Raw genomic sequence first — 22,532 nt, 5'->3', positions numbered from 1 at the left:
TTGATCCAAAAAGGATTCAAAATCACCCTTTATTCCCTTTTTTCACTTAAAAAATTTCCCCCTTTAATTTCAAACATCACTTAGCAACGACTTTTCAGTCTTTCATTGTTTATAATTTGTCAATAAAACAAAAACAGCCGTCAAACAAACAACTAGAAGTTTCTTTGTTTTTCATTCTTTTCTCCAATCTTCAAGTTGAAACTTCTTCATTTTACAATCAAAAAGTCTTTTATTTCAAAAAATGGTTCGTTTACATGTTAAACGTGGTGATGAAAGTCAATTTCTCTTCGACACTCAAGTTTCTGAGGAAGTTTCTTCAGTTCTTCAAGAAATAACTGCTATTTACAATGGCCGATTAAAAATCTATCGTTTGTGTTATGATATTGAAGATTTGGCTAATCATGGAACAATGTTGCCACCAGAAATGATTGGACTTACTGATGAGCAAATTGAAGAATTAAAACTTGTCGACACTTGGGCTGATAAATGTATTCCATCGGGAGGATTTGAATTTAATCGTGATAAAATGGGTAGACGTAATGGACATCAACCTAAGGAAAATATGAGAAGTGTTTTATTTAAGGCAATTGATGATGCTAGAAATGCAATCGATAAGGTGGGTTGTTTTGGTTACAATAAAGCTCTCTAGGAGGGAAATATTATATTTTATTGATTTTTTGTTGTATAGAAATTAGTTTTAACAAACAATCCAATGACACTGAAGATTGTTGAAGAGGCTATTGACCTTTTAAGAGGTGCTGTAACTATTGTTTATCCAATGCAACTTCCACCGCATGATGTTATTCGCATGGAGTTTACGAATATGGAAGATTTAGCTGGAACTCAGGTAAGATGGAATTATTAAGTTGTGCGATGAGTGCACAGACATAAGTTATAATTACATTTTTGAGCATTGATCCGTTTCTATAGAAGTGAGTTGCTCTAAAATCTAAATGTATGTTATTGATACCAAATGAATGAGAATGAGAATAAATAACTTATTATAACTTGATCAAAAATCCTTAAAAATATACACCCCTGTTCTAATCGTTCGAATTTAAAAACGTACGGATTGAAAACGGTTGTTCTGATTTCCATTCGACTTTTTTGTTGGAGAATATTGTGTTCCGGTAGCGAAATACTACCCAGATTGAAAACGGCAAAAATTTGTCGGATTGTAGGTCCTTTCGTTTTTCGAAACACCTATGAATTTGCAAAATGTGTTCGAATACAGAATTCGGATCAGCTTAAATTTGAAAACCGGAGAAAATAGAATTCGAACAAAAATCAGGGGCCAATTCCGCAAGAGTGAGTTTTTCTGTGTGAGTTTTGCGCTGCCTTGTTTTTAAGGCAATTTACACGTTTTTTCGTGTACACAGAGGAATTAATTCTTGCGGAATCAGGCCCCAGAACAGCCGTGATAATGTTGTGTTTTTAATGGGTAATTGACGTCAAAGAATATTGAGCATTTCTTGCTTTGTTGGAATATAATTCAAACATGTCAAGTTGGTAATTTGAAATTTCAAACGTATTTGCCTATTCTTTTTATATGGTATTTAAAGTACTTAACATAAATTTGACATCAAAATATTCCGATAAACCCTGAGTAGTAAGTAATTCTGAGTAGTAAGTAATTCTGAAACCGAAATAAAATGCTGAAGAAAATATAGAAAAAAAACTTTTTGAATTATAAGTTTACAGAAATTTTCTTCAAAAACCTAACTTGGGGTAAAATATGTGATAAAATATTCGAACTCCGAAGATAAATCTTACGGATTAGAAATACTGTAATACTGAAACCTTGGCCTTTTGAATGATACAATGCAAGAAATTAATTCAACACAGAAAGACAAAGTAGAAAAAGAACAAATAATAGAAAAGAACATAAATGACAACAGCACGCATTTGATTTGAAGGTTCGCCCATCTTTCAACTTACTCAATTACGCTTGACTTTGGTTTTTAAACTTTAATATACATACGTAGGTACACATTTTAAAAATGTATACAGAAATTCTTCAAAGGAAAAAATGCATTTCAACTAAATTTGAGCTCCAAAAGAAATATGATGCATCCCCAAAATTTAACAATTTTGAAGACTTTTTTTTTTTTTTCATTTAAAAAACAAACTTTTTAAAGTAAGAAATCCATTTTTGATTTTAGCACTTTTAATATTATTTATTTCAAATCGTTTGAAAAAAAAGAAAAAAAAGAAAAGAAATATAAATCGAAAAAAAATTTTAGTAATTATTTTCTAACGGCTTAAAACAAAACTTGGGAAAACTGCATTGGTTTTTGAAAAATTGATTTTACTATTTGTTTTGGACTGCACGCTGAACAAAAAGCAAAGTAACCAAAATGAATAAAAAACATTACTAGATTTCAATTTTTTCTCAATTTTAATTTACAACTAAGAATTAAGAACTAGTAAGATTGTTTTTCTATCCAGTCTAAAGTTTTTTTTTTATAGAGCTGTTAAAGTAAATCTTCTTTTAAATAATTTCATGGAAACACCATTTAAATCCTGTCCTAAATCTGTACATAGAATAAAATATGTATGGAATTATGTAGAATTATGCTTTTCAAATCAAATGAGTAAGAAAGAATTTTGTATAACTTATAATTTCAAATGCAGCAATATAATATGCAATACAGAAAAACTCTAATATCTACCCTTCCATAATGTTGTAACGATGAACATTTCTAAATTGCATCTCAAAGTGCACAATTGTGTTGCTTAACCAGCCCACAAATAGACTAATTGTATGTACACTGTGGTGTATACGTAACATTTATTATATAGAGAAAACTTAAACTTTTGTATTAATTTGTGACTTATTTCTTTTTTTTTTTCAAATAATGTAATGATAATAATAATTCGTTTATTAAAATTTTACATAATGATGAGACGCTTTAAGAAAATTCTTAAATTGGTATGCCTTTACTACCTTTTGTTAGACTCGAAACAAATCTTAAATTATAAATAAAATATCTACTTTTATGAAATACATTTTTTTTGTATTCTCAAGGCTTCCAAGGAAGTAATTGAACCATGCAAAGCTCAACTATGGTTTGCTGGGCATCAATTGATACCAGGAAAAAAGTTATCTGATAACCTTGGAACGAATGATAAAACTAAGGTTTGTATTGTTTTGAATACAAAAATTAACAAAAAATAGCTTATTGTTATCTATATTAAGGTTGTAATCAAACTTACTAAATTGGGTGAAGGACCCCCAGGACGAGAAGCTGTTATCACTGAAGATATAAGAAAACGAATGATGGCCGATGCATATCGTCGTCAAGAAGAATTAAAGGTAAGAGTAGATTAAAAATATCGGATATTAACGAGATATTTATTGTGAACGATGGTTTAAAAAAAAATAATGTTTTAAAACTTTTCATGGTTATTCTCATTATTAAAATGGAAGATAATTTAAACTTTGTTCTTATTGCAAACATTTGTAATAACATTAGTTATCAAAACATTCTCTTTTTCAATTTAATTTTTTGAATAACTTTCAATTCCTTTAGAATTAAAATAACTACTTACCACGTTTTTTTTACAAAAAAAAAATTCAATTTTAATTTTTCTAAAATTTATATTTTATACATCTAAATGTCTAATGACATAAATCTTTATAAATTTTTTTTTTATTAAAGTAAATACACTTTTTAAACCTTGTAGCTTTTCATAAAATTCTTTTTTACAATAAATTTACTATATAATATAATATTTATGTAGTTGTAGAAACATCGATAAGACTTATAAATATATATATTTTTTTTTTCAAATGTGTTGGATAAACATACATAGGTAATTTTTTTTTTCAATTTTACTAATAGAAATAGAATATAATACTATATAAAAAATTCTTCATTTTGTGCAGTTCATTTTAATGTGGGCCCTATTATTTCTGTTTTTTTTTTTAGAGATATATAATATTTTTTTTTTATCTAGAAAACATCTACTTTATTATACACATATTATATATTGTTTTTATTTTTAAATAACATAACTGGCCAATGAGTGCATCGGGGTTATTTATAAATATATTTTATTTATTTTTTGTTGTTTATTTATGTAAAAAGGCACATTTTTTTTTCTAAAAGTAAAAAAAATGTGTACAATAACTCAATATAATATATATAATTTTGTTTTGTTTATTTAATTTTTGTTACATGTAAGAAACGATATAGCAACAAATTCATGCACATATCGTATGTTTGTATATAGGCAATTATTTTCCCTAATAAATTCTCGTATATGGTATGATAAAAAGGGATGAATTTTCTGGTGTTTTTTTTTTTTTAATTGTTGTAAATCCAATAAATGTGGTAAAATTTAAATAAAATATCTCTAAATACTCCTACATCCGGTGGGAGAGTATTATACATATAATTTTATTTAAAATAAATTACACGATAGGTTATTAATAGTTTTTTTTTGTTTGTTTTTGTTTAAATGCTTAAATCTCTGGACTTAAAAAATTATTTAAAACATCAATTCCCTTGTGAAAAATTTTAATTTCAGTATTTTTAGTATAATTTTAGTTTTAAAAGTCTCTCCTTAAAAGGATGCTTTTTATCTACTGAAACCAATAAATAAGTGCAAACTTCTAAATGAATTGAAATAAAAAAAAAAAGAAGAAAGAAAATTAATCAACTCAAAACACACAAAGATTTCATTCTGTTTGGTTCATGTTTTTGGTTCATAAAACTGATTAAAAAACTAAAAATAAAATTTTCGAAATAAATTGGACAGGTGTTTAGGGAACAGCTTTTGTATATTAAGTGACCAATAATCATGGAACCGGCCGGCCGGCAGGTGTGCGGTGGAATAAACAATTTCATTTAGAGTGTTTGTTTTTATTGTGTTGGGACTGAAAACATAACATGAAGTTATTAATATTTAATTTAATCCTTTAAAAATGGTTACAAAAAGCAACACGTGTAAATATACACAAATGTGTGATACTTTTTTGTTTGGGTGTTTATTTTTGAGGAACATGCAACATTTATGATAAGAAAATAAGAGAAAATAGGACTCCTTTAGACTTAATGATTTTAGTAAGTTTTCTTGTCTGAAATGATAAGAAAATACAAACAAAATGACTAACAAAAAACAAACCAGAGTTGTTAAAATATCATTTTTTTAATACATTTGCTTTCCATTTCAAATAAAAAGAAATATTTACTGCACATAATAAATGTTTGCATTAAAAAAAAAATATTTATTGCAACTGAAAAACAAAATGCATTAACGAAAATTTTATTTTGCAACTGAAAAATATTTGCATAAAAAAAAAATATTGAAAATAATTTTGCATTAAAAAAAATTGTCATTGCAACTAAAAAATATTTGCATTGAAAATAAAATTTTTATTGCAAATAAAAATATTTTACATAAAAAAAAAATTGCAAATAAAAAACTTTTGCATTCAAAAAAATATTTATTGCAACTGAAAATTAAAATGCATTAACAACCTTTTTTTTGCAACTGAAAAAATATTTAATGCAAATAATTTTGCATTAAAAAAAAGTCATTGCAACTAAAAAATATTTGCTTTGAAAATAAAATTTGTATTGCAAATAAAAATATTTTCCATTAAAAAAAAATTTTGCAAAATGTGTGCATCAAATTCTTGTTTTAATATTCGTCGAATTTCTTACAATTTTGATTAGGTATTGTATATTAAAAAAAAAAATATTTAAAAATATTTTTTTTTCAATGCAGAAATGTAGGTAAAATATTTGTATTTGCAATACAAATTTTATTTTCAATGCAAATATTTTTCAGTTGAGACAAAAATTTTTTTAATGCAATTTTTTTCATTTGCAATAAATATTTTTTTATTAACTTGTAATGGAAAACAAATGTATTAAAAAACAAAATATTTTTTACAACCCTGGAAAAAAAGTGATAAAAAAATACCAACAAATATAATCACTGAAGAACAAACTAATTCAAAAAATAAACTTTTCTCTTAATCCTTTAATCCTAAAATAATACTTTTGACTACAAAACAATTGTTTTTTTTTTTCTCTTTGTATAAGTTTCAATCTCTTTAAAGATAAATGCATTTTACTTAACCCCTCAAGTTGTTTTAAAATGTTATTAAAAAATTATTTAAACAAAAAATTGAATTGCCCCACAAGAAATTAAAAAAGCTTAAGTCTCCTCATGGAGTAGGTATAGATGATGGCTACTGTGAAAACAACCGTCCGTAGGTAATCCATTTTACATTCCTAATTCCTCACGGACTTTGCTACATATATTTTACAACCCATTCTCTGTATATAACCTCTTTTAATTACATCCCTTGAAGCTATAAGCTTTTACTTCATAAAGTAATGCAATTTTGTATGTTTTCTTTTCGTGTTGGTTGTTGCTTATTTTTTTTCAAAATTTGTTGTTGTACCCATGTTATGCGGCAGTAAACGAGTGTTTTTGAATTTTGTTGAAACTTTCTTCTTATTTTTTTTTTTCCTTTAAGGTAGTATATTTTAAGTCCAGCTAGCTTGAGTGTTAATGTATGTAGAGTTTAGAAAACATGTATGTTGTATATAATCAAAAAGATATTTTTAGTAAGAGGAATAGGTTTTAACAGAAGTGTGTTTGTATGTGTGTGTGTGTAATGCATAGTAAATTGCATTTTTAATTTCATTAAATGACCACTAATGGTTTTTCCGGAGCATCACACTTTGATGCCTTTTCGTCATGATGGAAGGCATTATCGGCTGTTTCCTCGCACGGACTTATTGGAATTAATGATTTTGTACTTCCGATCATTTCATGAGTATCGGTGGGTTGGTCCTCCTTATTTAGAAAAGGAAAAAAAAAAAATCAAATTAAAAATCTTTAATGGATTTGAGGAGTAAAAAACATGTACACCGAAAAAAAAAACCAATATCAATTTAACATTTTTTAAATATCAAATTAACATTTTTTAAATATCAGCCAAAAATGCTCTATAAAATGTGTTTTATGATATTTAAAATGTTAAAACAACATTTTTATTATCAGGATGATATTTAAATGTCACATTTTGGAAATTTTTTTTGATATTTTATTATCATTTTTTCATATCAATTTCTCATTCCAAATTATTGAAAAAAAATAAATAAAAAATTTTTAATGTGTACTAATTTAAAGGCGCTTTGTGTTTTTTCGAAGTAAAATATATGATTTACTGAGAAAATTTGATCGGCACTAAAATTTTACTTCACATAGTTTGGGAGAAATAACAAAACAATTATATCACCTATAATTACGGTGACCATATTTCTAGGAGAAAAACCCGGGACGAATAGAAATTTTGATGGATCGTTTTGAACACATTATTTTTTTCAAAAAAAAAAAAAAAATTATAATGAAATGAGTTTGCTTGAGTCAGAAATCAAGAAAACTGTTTTATAATAGGTACTGTTAATAACTTATAAAAAAATATTTTTTTAATCAAAATTGTGAGAACTGTTTTTTTAGCATTTTAATTTTATTTTTCAATTTTTAAAAGTTTTGAAATTTTGCTGGGTTCTTTCCTCGAAAAAAACTTTTTAATAATTGAAGAATTTTTTTAAAAACTAATGCTTTTATTCGAAAAATTAGAAAAAAATTATTTTCCAACCACTGTTTTCCCGTACAAAGTATTTAAAATTTTGAATACAAAGCCAGTGAATGTGAAAATACGGGACAATCACGGGACAAATTACAAAATACGGGACACTTATACGTCCCGGGTTTCTTGAATACAAATCCGGGACAAGCTATAGAAATACGGGACAGTCCCGGGTAAACCGGGACGGATGGTCACCGTACCTATAATAGGAAAAATAATATCACCATTATTTTGTAAAGAATATTCCCTTTCAGTAATGTTTTGAAAAAAGAAAGAAAATTCTTAAAATAATAAAAATAATACAAATGAAAAGGAAAGAAATAGGTTTCATTATAATAAACTAAAACGTAAAATCTAGTCAACATTGATATTTTAATTGTAAAAGTGAAATTTTCACTATCCACTTTAACTTAAAAAAATGTTAAAATGATATTTTAATTGTCAAAGTGAAATTTTCACTATCCCACCTGAAATTAAAAAATGTCAAAATGATATGATAAAATATCAAAATTGATATTTTAATTGTTGGACGACTTTTGTAACTGAAAAATGTTAATTTGATAGCTGTTATTATCAAATTTTTTTTTCGGTGTAGGTGTAGTAAAAGAGTTTTAATAAGGTTAAAACAACCCTAACGATTTTAGTTGGCGACGTTTTTAAGTTTGCGACATTTTGGATAGGTACCTATTTGTGAATATTCTTGGATATCACTTGTGAAAATTTTCAATCATATGCGAGTGACCAACCATGCCAATTTATTTGTGTGCACGAAAAAAATTTTTTTTTTTTAAGTAAATCATTAATTGTCTATACCTACCTACATTATATATCAAATATTAAAAACTTAAACTAAATAACAAAAAATAGAGGAGTGACTTTTCCAAAGCGGATTAAAGCATTTTTTTTTCAATTTCAAAATTGAAAAAAAAACTTAGAACAAAATTGTGCTTTTTTATACGATTTTCACTTTTCTGATTTTCGGTACCCGATTTATGGAACAATTTTTTTTTTTTTCATACTAAGCTTCAAAAATAGTTAAAACAAAATTCAAAGTCACTCCTCAATTATAAATCCGAGTTCACGTTTCTTTCTTATAATTTATTTTAATATTTTTTTATTTTATTAATAATTTCAAAATGATACTCGAAGTTTTTTGCATTTGCCATCAAAAATTGCTTTAAAATTTGTCTGATATTCTACAGAAGTTAAAAAAATATTTTTTTTTTAATAATAATAAATTTGTTTGTCTTAAAAAAAGTTATGGCAAAAAAACGCAAAAAACATCAAAAAAGTTATATCCCCTAGAAAAATATCACCCCTAGATTTTGATAAAACAAAGCGATTACCATTTATTTTTTGAAAATGGGTCCATTATTACAGTTGTGACGAAAGTCCAAAATTGTTTGAATAGATTTTTGGTGTTTTTTGCGTTTTTTGGCTATAACTTTTTTTTAGGACAAATAAAAAAAAAAATGTCGTGATCGTCCAAAAATTTTTAAATTAATTTTTTGGTGTTTTTTGGCCAAAACTTTTTTGTTAAGATAAATAGAAAAAAAAACTTAAAAAATATCGCCCCTAGATTTTGATTTAACGAAGCGATTGCCGTTTAATTTTTTATCAGACGAGTTTTGCGACTTTGGTGGCTGTCCAAACCTCAGCAGACAAATTGTCTGCAAAGTTCAGGATCATAATAATGAAGATATTGTATTTTTAAAAAATACGTGTTTTATTATAGGCAAGTCTAATATTAATTTTAAAATTAAAGATCTTGGGTTACAAGGGGTTAAGGTATGAGCTAACAAGCTTATATTTGCAAAAAATTCACTTAAAAGGTCAGTTTATTTTCTTATTAAAGTAAAACGAATGTTAAAAGTAATGTTCTATTGATGAAAAACTGTAGGAATACCCTAATATTGATAGAATTTTTTCATATTGAATCAGTTTACTATACTTACTGGCAAATCTGCAAGTCCCATTGGACAATCTTCATCTTGATATCGATCATTGTTCCTCAGTCCCATACCAATAGCTCCTTCCCCATCTGAATCATCAGCTGAACAAACACATCTCATCTTTGCATCATCACCAACCTGTAAAACAAAACTTCATAAAAGTCGAAACAGTCCCCACAGATTTGTGGTAAATATAAACCCTCACCTTAACTGTATTCGTAATAATGCATAATGAAATTGATGAAAGAACAAACAAGACAATCGGAAGTATTAATGCTATCAAAAGTTCCTTATAAGTTTTATCCAAATCAAATCGTGCAACTACAAAAGGAACTGATTCTTCCTGTGAAAATTCATAATAAAATATAATAATTTTAAACCACAAAATTCATTCTAAACAAAGAAGAAGAAGGTATCAGTTTTACCTTGTTATAAAAACATTGATATCTTGATTGTGCTGTATCATTATCACCATCACTGCCATAACGTGCTACAAAATCCTTGCATTCTCCCCGCAAAGTATTCACGCATCCTTCCAAGTTAATGAACAATTTCTTCCAACTATAAATTGTTAGATTGTCTTGCTTCGGTAGAAATCTCTGGTCTGGATCTAAAATATTGTTGCTTTTGTCGTAAATTTCCCAGAATTGGGTGAAATTCATAAAGGGATGTGGAAAAATGTCGTGGTCCAATAGAGTTCCATTAAGGCAGTCAGTAGCTCTATAAAAAGGAATGGAATGTTGTTTGATATACAAAATGAAAATGAAAAACGAAAAAAAAAAAAACGAAATTAATATCCGTTTCATTTTTATCATTGCAATATGTCAGGGCAGGAGGACTGCTGAAGACTGGGCGTTGCTAGGTTATATCGTTTTACAAGGAATATTCTCCATAAAATATATACACTTACACAATTTTATCGCCCTCCTTTGCAACAGTCATACAATTTGCCAACAAATCGCCATCATCTTCTTTCCAGAAATCGGTGGGTGGAATACGGACTCCCTTGTTGGGGCCTCGGGCCTCATTAAATGCCACTCCGTGCTCACATTCCGCCGTCACTAGATTATTGTCCTGGCAAATAGAATTTTTAATATTTAGATAAGTTTTCATATTTTTATTTGTTTTTCTCTTTGTGTTGTGTCTCGACCATGGTTGTAAACAGGGTTGGGGTCAAAATTCTGCCGGGGTCAAAATTCTTTTTTCAAAATTCTGCTTTCAAAATTCTGTTTTACAAAATTCAGCTTTTAAACATTTTCCGACACATTATTTTAATTTTTTTTTACAGAATTTTGTAAAACAGCATTATGAAAACATTTTTCAAACAATTTTTCAATTTTTTACAGAGTTTTGTAAAATCACCTCCTCGCTGCATATTTGATTACTTATACTCACTTTATCAATTTTTTTATGTTCATTGTTTGTTTCATAAATCAAAAAAATTTTTTTTAAGACAAGGTTTTTAATGTTAAGTAATTTCGAAAAATAATTAAAAATTAATCAATTTATCCAATAAAAAAGAGAATGTTCGAAAAATTGATTAAGAAACTAATATTTTGTATCTTTGTTTTTAGTTTCTAATAGTTTTCAACGGTTTATAGATGTGAATTATAAGAAAATCAGTCACTGCATTATAAAGAATATTTGCGATAGTTACACAAAAAAAAGTTTGGAAAGTAGTAAAGTTGAATTACATTTATGGATTAATGAGATGTTAGCGCATATGCTATAAAAAAAAAACAGAATTAGTAGAATTTTTTGGTTCAAAAATATGCTGGCATAATTTTGAAAAGCAGAATTTTAAAAAGCAGCATTTTGAAAGACAGAACAGAAAAAATCAGAATTTTGAAAAATAGAATTTTCGTAAAAAGATCAGAATTTCGAAAAACATAATTTTGAAGCCAGAATTTCGACCCACTCCCTTGTATCATTTATTCATTTAATTTTTAATGCATTTACTCTCCATTAAAATATATGTATATATTTAAATAAGAAAATTGCATTGAAAGAAAATATTTATTGCAACTGAAAAATAATCTTCAATATTATATTATTTTATTCGAAAAACAATAAAAACAAATACTTACTTTTGTAATTTGTATTATTGTTATGCGAACAAAATGAAAAATGAGTAGCTACTGAGTATTATACAAAACACGCCTATAGTTTAATAGCCAATATTGTAAGAAATTCGACAAGTATTAAAAAATAATATTTATTGCACACATTTTGCATGATTTTTTTTTTTTTTTAATGCAGAACATTTTTTATTGGCAGTAACATTTTTTTTTGCAATAAAAATTTTATTTTCAATGCAAATTTTTTTCATTTTTTTTTTTTTTTTTAATACAAAATATTTTAAGTTGCAATAATTTTTTTTTATGCAATTATATAAGGTCAAATTTGTAAGGAAATCGTATTAAAAAAAATATTCAATACACACATTATTTGCTACAAATTTTTTATTTGCTATAATTTTTTTTTTCATTGCAAAATATTTTTCTTTGCAATAAAAATTTTATTTTCAATGCAAATTTTTTTCATTTGCATTTTTTTTAATGCAAAATATTTTTAGTTGCAATAAATATTACCTATGTATTTTTTTTAATGCAAATATTTTTCAGTTGCAATAAATAATTTTTTCTCAATGCAAATATTTTTTATTTGCAATAAATATTTTTTTTTTCAATGCAAAATGTTTTTCTTTGCAATAAAAATTTTATTTTCAATGCAAATTTTTTTCATTTGCAATATCATTTTTTTTAATTCAAAATATTTTTAGCTGCAATAAATATTATTTTTTTTTTTTTCAATGCAAATATTTTTCAGTTGCAATAAATAATTTTTTCTCAATGCAAATATTTTTTATTTGCAATTAATATTTTTTATTTTCAATGCAAAATGTTTTTCTTTGCAATCAAAATTTTATTTTCAATGCAAATTTTTTTCATTTGCAATGCCATTTTTTTATTGCAAAATATTTTTAGCTGCAATAAATATTATTAATATTTTTCATTTGCAACAAATATTGTTTTCATATGCAACACATATTTTTTTCAATTTCAAATCCATTTTTTTTTTTAATTTATATTTTTACAACCCTGGTCTCGACTATATGTATAGAAAAGGTCAAAGTGCCAAAAACATTATATGTATGTATATACGCACTTGCATCAACAGGACATTAATTTTTGTTGTAGTTATCTTGGAACAATAGCGGTCACATAGGAAGGGCTTCTTTATTTTTGTACATTGAATACCTCGGCATTCAAAGAAACCGTTTAGCTTTGTGTTGTCCTTTTCGGAATTTAGTGTGGGCCCGTCAGCTTTGTGATGGCATAGAAAAAATTCTGACATATTCTTGCAGTGTCCTAATGGGATAGAATGGATATAGTTTATATACGTAGTTAGTTTGTTATAGAAGGTGGGTGGGATAAAATGTTATAGACAGGATGTTATGCCATTTGCGCACAGTTAAACTAATTGATTGGTAGGTTATAGAGTGATTGAAGGGATCAGAGGACATGTAGGATGGAAATTACGTATGTATGTGTGGATAATAATAGACTTACCATTTGAACAGTTGAATACACCGCGTAGGTTGTTGCATGCTGTGCCATTATTACAGTTGAATTTCTTTAAATTTTGTAAGTCGATCTAAAAATTGTATATACGTTTAGGTTAAAAATAGCTACACCGAAAAAAAAAACCAATATCAATTTAACATTTTTTAAATATCAAATTAACATTTTTTAAATATCAGCCAAAAATGCTCTATAAAATGTGTTTTATGATATTTAAAATGTTAAAACAACATTTTTATTATCAGGATGATATTTAAATGTCACATTTTGGAAATTTTTTTTGATATTTTATTATCATTTTTTCATATCAATTTCTCATTCCAAATTATTGAAAAAAAATAAATAAAAAATTTTTAATGTGTACTAATTTAAAGGCGCTTTGTGTTTTTTCGAAGTAAAATATATGATTTACTGAGAAAATTTGATCGGCACTAAAATTTTACTTCACATAGTTTGGGAGAAATAACAAAACAATTATATCACCTATAATTACGGTGACCATATTTCTAGGAGAAAAACCCGGGACGAATAGAAATTTTGATGGATCGTTTTGAACACATTATTTTTTTCAAAAAAAAAAAAAAAATTATAATGAAATGAGTTTGCTTGAGTCAGAAATCAAGAAAACTGTTTTATAATAGGTACTGTTAATAACTTATAAAAAAATATTTTTTTAATCAAAATTGTGAGAACTGTTTTTTTAGCATTTTAATTTTATTTTTCAATTTTTAAAAGTTTTGAAATTTTGCTGGGTTCTTTCCTCGAAAAAAACTTTTTAATAATTGAAGAATTTTTTTAAAAACTAATGCTTTTATTCGAAAAATTAGAAAAAAATTATTTTCCAACCACTGTTTTCCCGTACAAAGTATTTAAAATTTTGAATACAAAGCCAGTGAATGTGAAAATACGGGACAATCACGGGACAAATTACAAAATACGGGACACTTATACGTCCCGGGTTTCTTGAATACAAATCCGGGACAAGCTATAGAAATACGGGACAGTCCCGGGTAAACCGGGACGGATGGTCACCGTACCTATAATAGGAAAAATAATATCACCATTATTTTGTAAAGAATATTCCCTTTCAGTAATGTTTTGAAAAAAGAAAGAAAATTCTTAAAATAATAAAAATAATACAAATGAAAAGGAAAGAAATAGGTTTCATTATAATAAACTAAAACGTAAAATCTAGTCAACATTGATATTTTAATTGTAAAAGTGAAATTTTCACTATCCACTTTAACTTAAAAAAATGTTAAAATGATATTTTAATTGTCAAAGTGAAATTTTCACTATCCCACCTGAAATTAAAAAATGTCAAAATGATATGATAAAATATCAAAATTGATATTTTAATTGTTGGACGACTTTTGTAACTGAAAAATGTTAATTTGATAGCTGTTATTATCAAATTTTTTTTTCGGTGTAAAAAAAAAAAGTTCTGTTTATGACTGTTATGATATGGATGTATTTTACATTAAATATTTTCGTATGGAAGTCCCTATAGAGTAATAAAGTATAAAACGTGACTTATCGCCCAGTCAGTACGATATACTACATAGTTCCTCTACCTCTTTATTTGCTTGGTACCTACAGATTTCCCAATGGAAATAAATATTTAAAAATTCTATGTGTGTTCGTTCAGGTTCATGCCTCTAGCTATGTTTAGGCTTAACATGTGACTTGAAAATGAATATGATAATAAATAAATAAATTGAATTCAATATTACAAATGGTATTAAAAACCGATACTTGGTTTTACTACATTTATCTAAAAACTTGTTTGACTTATATTAATCAGTAAAACTCTATATTTAGTTAAATTTTTAAAAAATTGTTTTTTTTTTCCTAATGAATAAACTAAATAATTCTGAAATTGATTAGAACTTTAAAAAAGAAATCCATTTATTTCTTTTACAATAAAGATTTTTTTTTTCGAAAAAAAGTAATCCTGTTAAAAAAAATTAAATTAAAGTAATATTAAATAAAATGCACGACTGGGGTCGCACGTACTTGCTCTTGCAGTTTAAAGCACTTTTATGTTTGCGTACTTGTAGATTAAACGAGCTGCGTCCATATAAATTTTAAAGAAATTTTGTTGAGGTTGGGGAAGAGCCGACATTTAGGACAAATTTTTTTTATGAAAAAAAAAACAAATTTTTTTATTTGACTTTTTTTGGAAAAAATAAAAATGCATTTTTATTGCAACAGCTTTGAATATTACGTCTGCAAAATCGTTAGAGCCGTTTTCGAGATATTTGGTTAAAATTAAAAAAATTGTATGGGGGGTACACTTCCTAATAGAGATATAAAAAAACAAAAAAAAACCAACTTTCAGAATTCCATAAAAATCATCTGTACCAAATTTGAAGAAAATCCATCCACGCGTTTAGGCTGTGGAAATGTGTACAGATGGACGTACAGACGCACAGACGCACGGACGGAATTGCGAGACCCACTTTTTTGGAACTCTCCATCATCGTAATGTTGGTTTTAATTAAAACCTCAAATTTTTTTTTTCGACATTTTTTGACCTATTGAGCAAGTAAAAATCTTGGTATTTCATTTTAAAGTAATTATAAGTAATATTTTTCTGATTTTTGGCGGAGTTATTTGTGATTGTGCAAATATATCCCAGTAAAAATAGATTTTGTTGGTATACCTACAGGATGGTATATTAAAATTGTTCATGTTATTTTTTTTAACAAAATTGCATTCTTTTGTGATATATTATATTTTGAAATCGAATGTTTTTATTTATAATTTCCTAAGCGGTGATTGATATAAGAAAACTTTAAAGGGCAATTTTAAGTAAAATAAGCTCAGCTACAAGTTTGTGGAACATATTGAAAAAAAAATAACTTATGGTTTTATAGATTCATTAAAAGTTTTTGTGACCTTTGACTCCCTATGTAGCGGGAAATACCTACACAGTTTTAGTATGAGAGTCAAATAACTTTATATTGTTTCGGATTTAATCAAACAGTTAAGAATATTTTATATTTTTTTTACATAAGTAATAGAACATCTTATCATGTCCAATCCAAAAAGTTACACATACGCCATAGTGACCCTCACAAATGACCAAATAAATAATAAATTCGATTGACTTTATTTATTATTCACAGCCTATCGGGGCTCTGAGTACCTTACCTACCTACATTGCAAGCATTAATAAAACATAAAAAAATAAAAAAGAAAATGGCGGAAATTTAACAAACTTTTTTTTCTTTGTACATTACATATCATATCTACAATTCAAAAAGGCTGGTCGATTGCAAGCTAAAATTCATATAACAAAAAAAAAATTAGAATTAAAAGTAATTGACGATTAATAATAATTTGAGGCTTTAAAATGTTAAAGCACTGATTAGCTTTATGCTATTTATGGAACTACATTTAATCAATAATTGTCATAATTTTCTTATTAATTAATGTTTGACAATTAGATAAATATGTATGTACTAACAAAAAAAACTTAAAAATTGATCAATTTCACATTATTTTAACAAACACTCAATTCTGCAACTTTTTTGACTTTTGACCTTTAATTTTTTTTTGAAAACTCACCAAAAATATTAAATTTTACTTTGAATGATTTAATATCAGTTTTATCTCAAGGCTACTGTAAAATATGGACATTTACGATTTTAAATTTAAATTTAAAATTATGTTGAATTTATCAAACTATAAGTCCTCGAACAGAATAAAAAACTTCTGAAACAAAGTTTTGATGGACCGCAATTGAACAAATTTCTTTCTCGGTGATCCCTAAATTGCAAAAGAACTTTTATCGCTCTGTTTAAATTTGTTAAAAATTGAATTTGATGCAAAGAAGCACACCAACATGTTCCCTTGAGAATTTTTTTTTTCAAGTTGTTTCTATGAGGTAAAAACGGTAGTATCTCCCGGTAAAGATAACAAAATAGTGCTTCCCGACCTTCTCGTTAATTGTTCTTTGGCTAATTAAGTTTTTGGTAAAAGAATTATATTTCCATTTTCAGGCTTTTATGGTTCAATCTGGGATTTTAAGTGAAATCCTCAAATTGTGAATGTTTTCTTTTAGTGCATTTTTTTTTTGGTTTTTTGTCTATTCGTGAAAAAAAGATTGGTTTGTGTTTTCTTATTTGATATTTAATAGTTTGGTACGATAAATTCAGTTTTGTCACAGATTTGTTTAACAGACACACCCAACAAAAGATGCATTAATTTTAGTGTTTATTACTGTCGTTTTGCGCACTTTTTAACGAACCGAAGACTAAACAAGTTTAACAGTTTGATACATGCTTGAAAAATGTAAAATGCATTACCATAATCTTACCAACATTGAAAAACAACGTTTGTCAAAACACTCTTTCCACTCAGAAATTTGCACTGCTTATACAAAAATAGCACCACATGACTGACTTTGACCATCATAAGGCTCATCAAAACAAACCTATTAAATGACAGTTTACTTGCCTCTTTGACCGTTACAGATTATTCTTATCAGATCAAAAACCGTCCATTTTGTCAAAATAATCCGATAATTAAATAAATAAACAAAAAAAAATCTAAATACACCTTCATTTTCATGAATTCATTGATTGATAATGATAAATTGAAAAGGAAAGGTAGTACCTAAACAAAAATTATTAAAATTTTAAAAACGAGTAGGTATTTGTCCTCGGCGTTTTTGGTAAAATTACAGAAACTATACTTTTGAAAACAGATTCAGACATGTAGACTTTTTTATCCGGATGAAAACTATACAGCATAATTTATGGAAACCATACGCAAACCTACAAAAAGGTTTTAATGCCATACAATCAGACCAAAGTAAATATAACCGCGCTTACTTCAAAGTCAACTATCAATAACCCCTTACCCTGAAAAGCCCAGAAGGTCAACTGGTTTAGAAGGAAAAAAATCTTAACAAAAAAAAAAAAATTGTAAAAAAAAAATGTTACACATACGCTACAGTGACCGTTTGAGAATAAACTATTAAAAAAATTTAAACTCTTAAAATAAGTATACAAAATTGAAACAAAAATTAAAGTATTAAAATAATGACTGCGTGTTTCTATGGAAATTGTAAAACGAATAGAATTTTTCATTTTCATTAAAACCCAAAAAAAAAAAAAAAAAAATAGATTAAATTCGCAAAATTATAGCTGTGGAGTTAAACTCATTAGAAAAAATCAGTATTTAGCTATTAACTAACAAAACAAATTACTTCTTTGAAGTCTGTCATACATTCATGACGTAATTTGTCATACAAAACAAATAAAAGATAGCTAGGGCTTTCGATATGCTTTTTTTTACGAGTAAAATACCAACTTTGTTTTTCACATAATAATTGCTTTAATGGGTGGTCAACTCAATCAACATTTTAAGTACACCGAAAAAAAAAAAAACAATATCAATTTAACATTTTTTAAATATCAAATTAACATTTTTCAAATATCAGCCAAAAATGCTCTATAAAATGTGTTTTATGATATTTAAAATATTAAAACAATATTTTTATAATCAGGATGATATTTAAATGTCACATTTTGGAAATTTTTTTTTGATATTTTATTATCATTTTTTCATATCAATTTCTCATTCCAAATTATTGAAAAATATTAAATAAAAAATTCTTCATGTGTACTAATTTAAAGGCGCTTTGTGTTTTTTCGAAGTAAGTAAAATGTATGATTTACTGAGAAAATTTGATCGGCAATAAGATTTTACTTCACATAGTTTGGGAGAAAATAACAAAACAATTATATCACCTATAATAAAAAAAATAATATCACCACTATTTTGTAAAGAATATTCACTTTCAGTAAGGTTTTGAAAAAAGAAAGAAAATACTTAAATTATGTAATAAAAATAATAAAAAAGAAAAAAGAAAGAAATAGGTTTCATTATAATAAACTAAAACGTAAAATCTAGTCAACATTGATATTTTAATTGTCAAAGTGAAATTTTCATTATCCACCTAAAATTAAAAAAAAATGTCAAAATGATATGATAAAATATCAAAATTGATAATTTAATTGTTGGACGACTTTTGTCACTGAAAAATGTTAATTTGATAGCTGTTATTATCAATTTTTTTTTCGGTGTAGTTCTAGTTCCTGATGGGTTGTCCATGACGAATAGTTTCCCTTAAATTTGAATGAAAAAAAAAATAAACATTTAAATAAAAAAAAAAAACCCTTGATAAAAACCTTTTTTTTTCTCTTTCCTAAAGGTAGAAAAAAAGTGTTCTGATTTATTTCATTCTACCATTACGCCAACAAAAAACGTGAAAAACGTGATTAACAAATAAGGGATATATTTCTAAGGCTTCGAAAGCACTTTACAGCATGCACAACAATCTCGTCATAGTTTCAAATGCACTTCCTAGAATATATAAAGACTCAAAGTCGCTACTTGTTGTTATATATCATTGTTTTTTTTTTTTACCCAAGGCCAAAACTATCATTTTATAAAAATTAATAAATCACCCAAATTAAGAAATCCCCCAAGCCACAAAGGCATATTAGAGCAAATAATAAACATTATTCTTTAAAGAAGATTTAATTATCTCTACTATCCTGCCGAGACAAAATACAATATTTGAAGAATGAAGATAAAGAATGATGATGATGACTATCTCCTTCTTGAATTTTAAACATCAAAAAATAACATTCCTCTTTGCTATTATAATTTTGCTCATTCCTACTCTATCGTAGTACAGAAAAGAACTCCCACGAGGCGACCCATTAACAAAGAGAGCTCTACCCCCCTCTAGAGGAAGAAGTGTCACCCCTACTAGGTATATAAGAGCTTCATTGACTTTTAGTGAATAAAACAAAAAAAAAAAAAAAAAACAAAGCAAAACAAAACAAAATAAAAATAAAAATAAAAGATCTCTTTTACTCCCTCTTGTACAAGCTTAGGGAATATCTTTCTTTTCCCTTTCCACCTTTAGATTTGTCTTTTTTTTTATGATGAGTCATAAAACAAGGCCAAACAAAAATATTCTTTCTTACCATCGGACATGAAGTTGTTGTTATCCTTGTGCAATTGTTGAGCTGAATATCGGTGCCATTACGTCGCACCACCGAATGAATTTGTGGACAAAAGCCGCTCGTCTTGGTCAGACACCATTCCCCACAGGAGGCCCATGGACAATTATTTGGCATTTGTATATCGACCGTTTGGCACATTACCGGATCAAGTTCGAATCCTGATTTGAAGGCTCTGCAAAAGGCAAATTGTGTTATCATCATCACATCATCCCCATACAAAATCTGGGTCATTCACAATAATAATGGTGGAGCAAAAAAAGGGGGTAGATTTTTTTTGATGGTGGGGGGTAAAATAGACACAATAACACACTTACTGAAAGGAAGGTGAGTAAACTGCAACGCTAAGGTAAACAATGGAAACACATGACAGCACCATGGTCAACTGGCAGAAGCATATTGATCCACAGATTCGTTTATCCTGTTCGGGTATAAGTCTTGGTTTGTTTTTTCGTCTACCCATTTTTGTTGTTGCTTTTTGTTGGTGTTGGTGTTTTGTTGAAGGGATGTCCTATTGCGGTTGACCTCAACACCGCTGGCGTCTGTTTCTGTTTTTTTTTTCGAGATGGTTTTTATTGTCTACGCCTGCACACAATTACTTAATTGAAGGGTGCAAGGACCCACATTTACACACACACATGCACAAACACACTCCGCAAAGAAGTTTATTGTTTTGGAAATTTTGCCTTGTAAATTAAGGTTAAACTTTTGGTTAGCAAAATTTTGTTTTATTTGTGTTAAAAAGCCACAAAAACTCACACACTTGGATTTTCATATCAATAAAACGACATTAAAAAAAGAGGAATTTTGTATGGCCAGTAGTGGAAGGGGGGGTTGGGAGGGGCTTTGATGTCGTTTTTTTTTTTTTATCTTTGTGACATATATTTACAAAAGGATTCTTTAACAATTTCACTACAAAAAACGTGATTTAACTTGGGTGAATATAAGGTTTTTGGAGAAACTATATCTTAACCACCATGGAAATGCATAAAAAAAAGGGAAAAGAAAAAAAATATATATGATGAGGTGAGCTCGCAACGCGAAACGTTAAGTCTTTTTGGAGCTTGAAACAACTTGCAACGATGGAATTTCAATCTAAACTGAGAATTTTTTTCGAAACATGTTTCTATAAAGGGATGATAAAAGGATATCTATATCTAACCAAAATAAAAAGCATTCCAGTCGAATACAGTGGGGTAGTTTACTCGCTGATAAAGGGAACTTATAAGCAAGCTTTTAAATGAACTTTTTTCATTTCTTCCAACTTTTGACTCAAATATTAAAAAAAGAAAATTGAAAACAATAGGGTTTGAAAAAGCAAACGTTTTAATATATTAACAATTGAATGGAAGTTTAGAGATAATTCAAAATATTTCAAAGACTTTTCTCAGGATAGAACACTCATTGTCATCCCTGTAATTCTAAACATTCATAGTGCGCATGTTACTGGAAGAAATATTTATCAAAAAGCTTAACAGCTGTTAAATGATTAAAACTTTTAGGTTAACGAAAGGTTATGAAAAAAAAATTTGTTATTCATGAGAGCGCGGTCAACTTTTGACAATGGTTCTCGTATGTTTTTTTTTTTTTTGTGTAGGTACTATTGTTCGTATACTGTCAGAGGTTGAAGTACCTACATAAGGTATTTGTTTTCATTTGTTTTTGTAACCATAACAAGAACGATAAAGTAGGTTATTATGATTCGTTGAACAGGTGGTTATTAAAACAGTTGTTATAGATTAATTTTGTTGTATTTTTGACGGATATTAAGGTAAAATTGAGTTTATTTGAATATATTAAAGATTAGTTAAAATCACATAATAGAAATGAAATGGAACAAAACAAAAGGATTTTTTAGAATTAAAGAAGAGAAATGTAACAACAATTTATTTTCTCTACGATTTATGACTCTCACTCTTAATGAATATTTTTTTTATTTTTTTTAATAAGAAATGATGTCTGAGCGGAAATCGTAAAAAAATGGTTGATTTAAATCTTTCATTAATTTTCTCTTTTTAAAACTGGATCTGTTTTTTGTAAAGAAAGATCAAGGAAAGGAAGACGTTAACTTATACACTTCCTCAAATTACATCCGTTGCTTTGTTTAGCTTCTGTTCATATCGGCAGCGGCGTGTTGTTTTTGTAATGGATGTTAACGTTAGCTGCGGATACGGATTTTGAAAGTCGAACTGTGTGGGAGAAGTTTGATTTGTTGTCTTCGGATTCTTCACTGAAAAATCTTTAATATGTATTACTAATTTTCTCTGATTTTATGAAATGCCGATTGAAGTCAGTTTTTGTCGATGCATGGATTTGCTGAACAGTATCTTTT

At 27.1% G+C, this 22,532-nt stretch overlaps 2 protein-coding genes across 2 annotated transcripts in view; one reads left to right on the top strand and one right to left on the bottom strand.

Moving 5' to 3' along the window:
* Positions 1 to 108: 108 nt before the first annotated feature.
* The window catches only part of LOC129912078 (cilia- and flagella-associated protein 298), a 55,181-nt gene continuing 32,757 nt past the window's right edge, over positions 109 to 22,532 (top strand). The window contains exons 1-4 of the mRNA XM_055990187.1: positions 109 to 616; positions 689 to 847; positions 3,029 to 3,139; positions 3,200 to 3,316. Of these exons, the coding sequence (XP_055846162.1) occupies positions 242 to 616; positions 689 to 847; positions 3,029 to 3,139; positions 3,200 to 3,316 (762 nt within the window). The 5' untranslated portion in view covers positions 109 to 241. The remainder of the gene's footprint in view (positions 617 to 688; positions 848 to 3,028; positions 3,140 to 3,199; positions 3,317 to 22,532) is intronic.
* On the bottom strand, positions 6,001 to 21,283 carry LOC129912073 (uncharacterized). Its single transcript, XM_055990178.1, has 9 exons — positions 20,518 to 21,283; positions 20,165 to 20,375; positions 13,143 to 13,227; positions 12,739 to 12,941; positions 10,481 to 10,644; positions 9,996 to 10,290; positions 9,776 to 9,913; positions 9,574 to 9,708; positions 6,001 to 6,819 (listed from the first exon to the last, which is right to left on the bottom strand). The coding sequence occupies exons 1-9, from the start codon at positions 20,661 to 20,663 to the stop codon at positions 6,667 to 6,669; spliced, it is 1,530 nt and encodes a 509-aa protein (XP_055846153.1). The 5' UTR covers positions 20,664 to 21,283; the 3' UTR covers positions 6,001 to 6,666.

This window comes from Episyrphus balteatus, chromosome 2 (genome assembly GCF_945859705.1).
Source record: "Episyrphus balteatus chromosome 2, idEpiBalt1.1, whole genome shotgun sequence".
Classification (NCBI taxonomy): domain Eukaryota; kingdom Metazoa; phylum Arthropoda; class Insecta; order Diptera; family Syrphidae; genus Episyrphus; species Episyrphus balteatus.
Note: the sequence above shows the minus strand (reverse complement) of the source record. Positions and strands in the feature narration are given on the sequence as shown.

Bases quoted from the DNA above. Each gene is read 5' to 3' on its own strand.
- LOC129912073 (XM_055990178.1), bottom strand. From the start codon at position 20,663: ATGGGTAGACGAAAAAACAAACCAAGACTTATACCCGAACAGGATAAA. The intron at 9,709-9,775 runs GTGAGGGTTTAT...TTTGTTTTACAG, and splicing joins TTATTACGAATACAGTTAAG to GTTGGTGATGATGCAAAGAT. The intron at 6,820-9,573 runs GTAAGTATAGTA...TTTCTAAATAAG, and splicing joins TGGGACTTGCAGATTTGCCA to GAGGACCAACCCACCGATAC.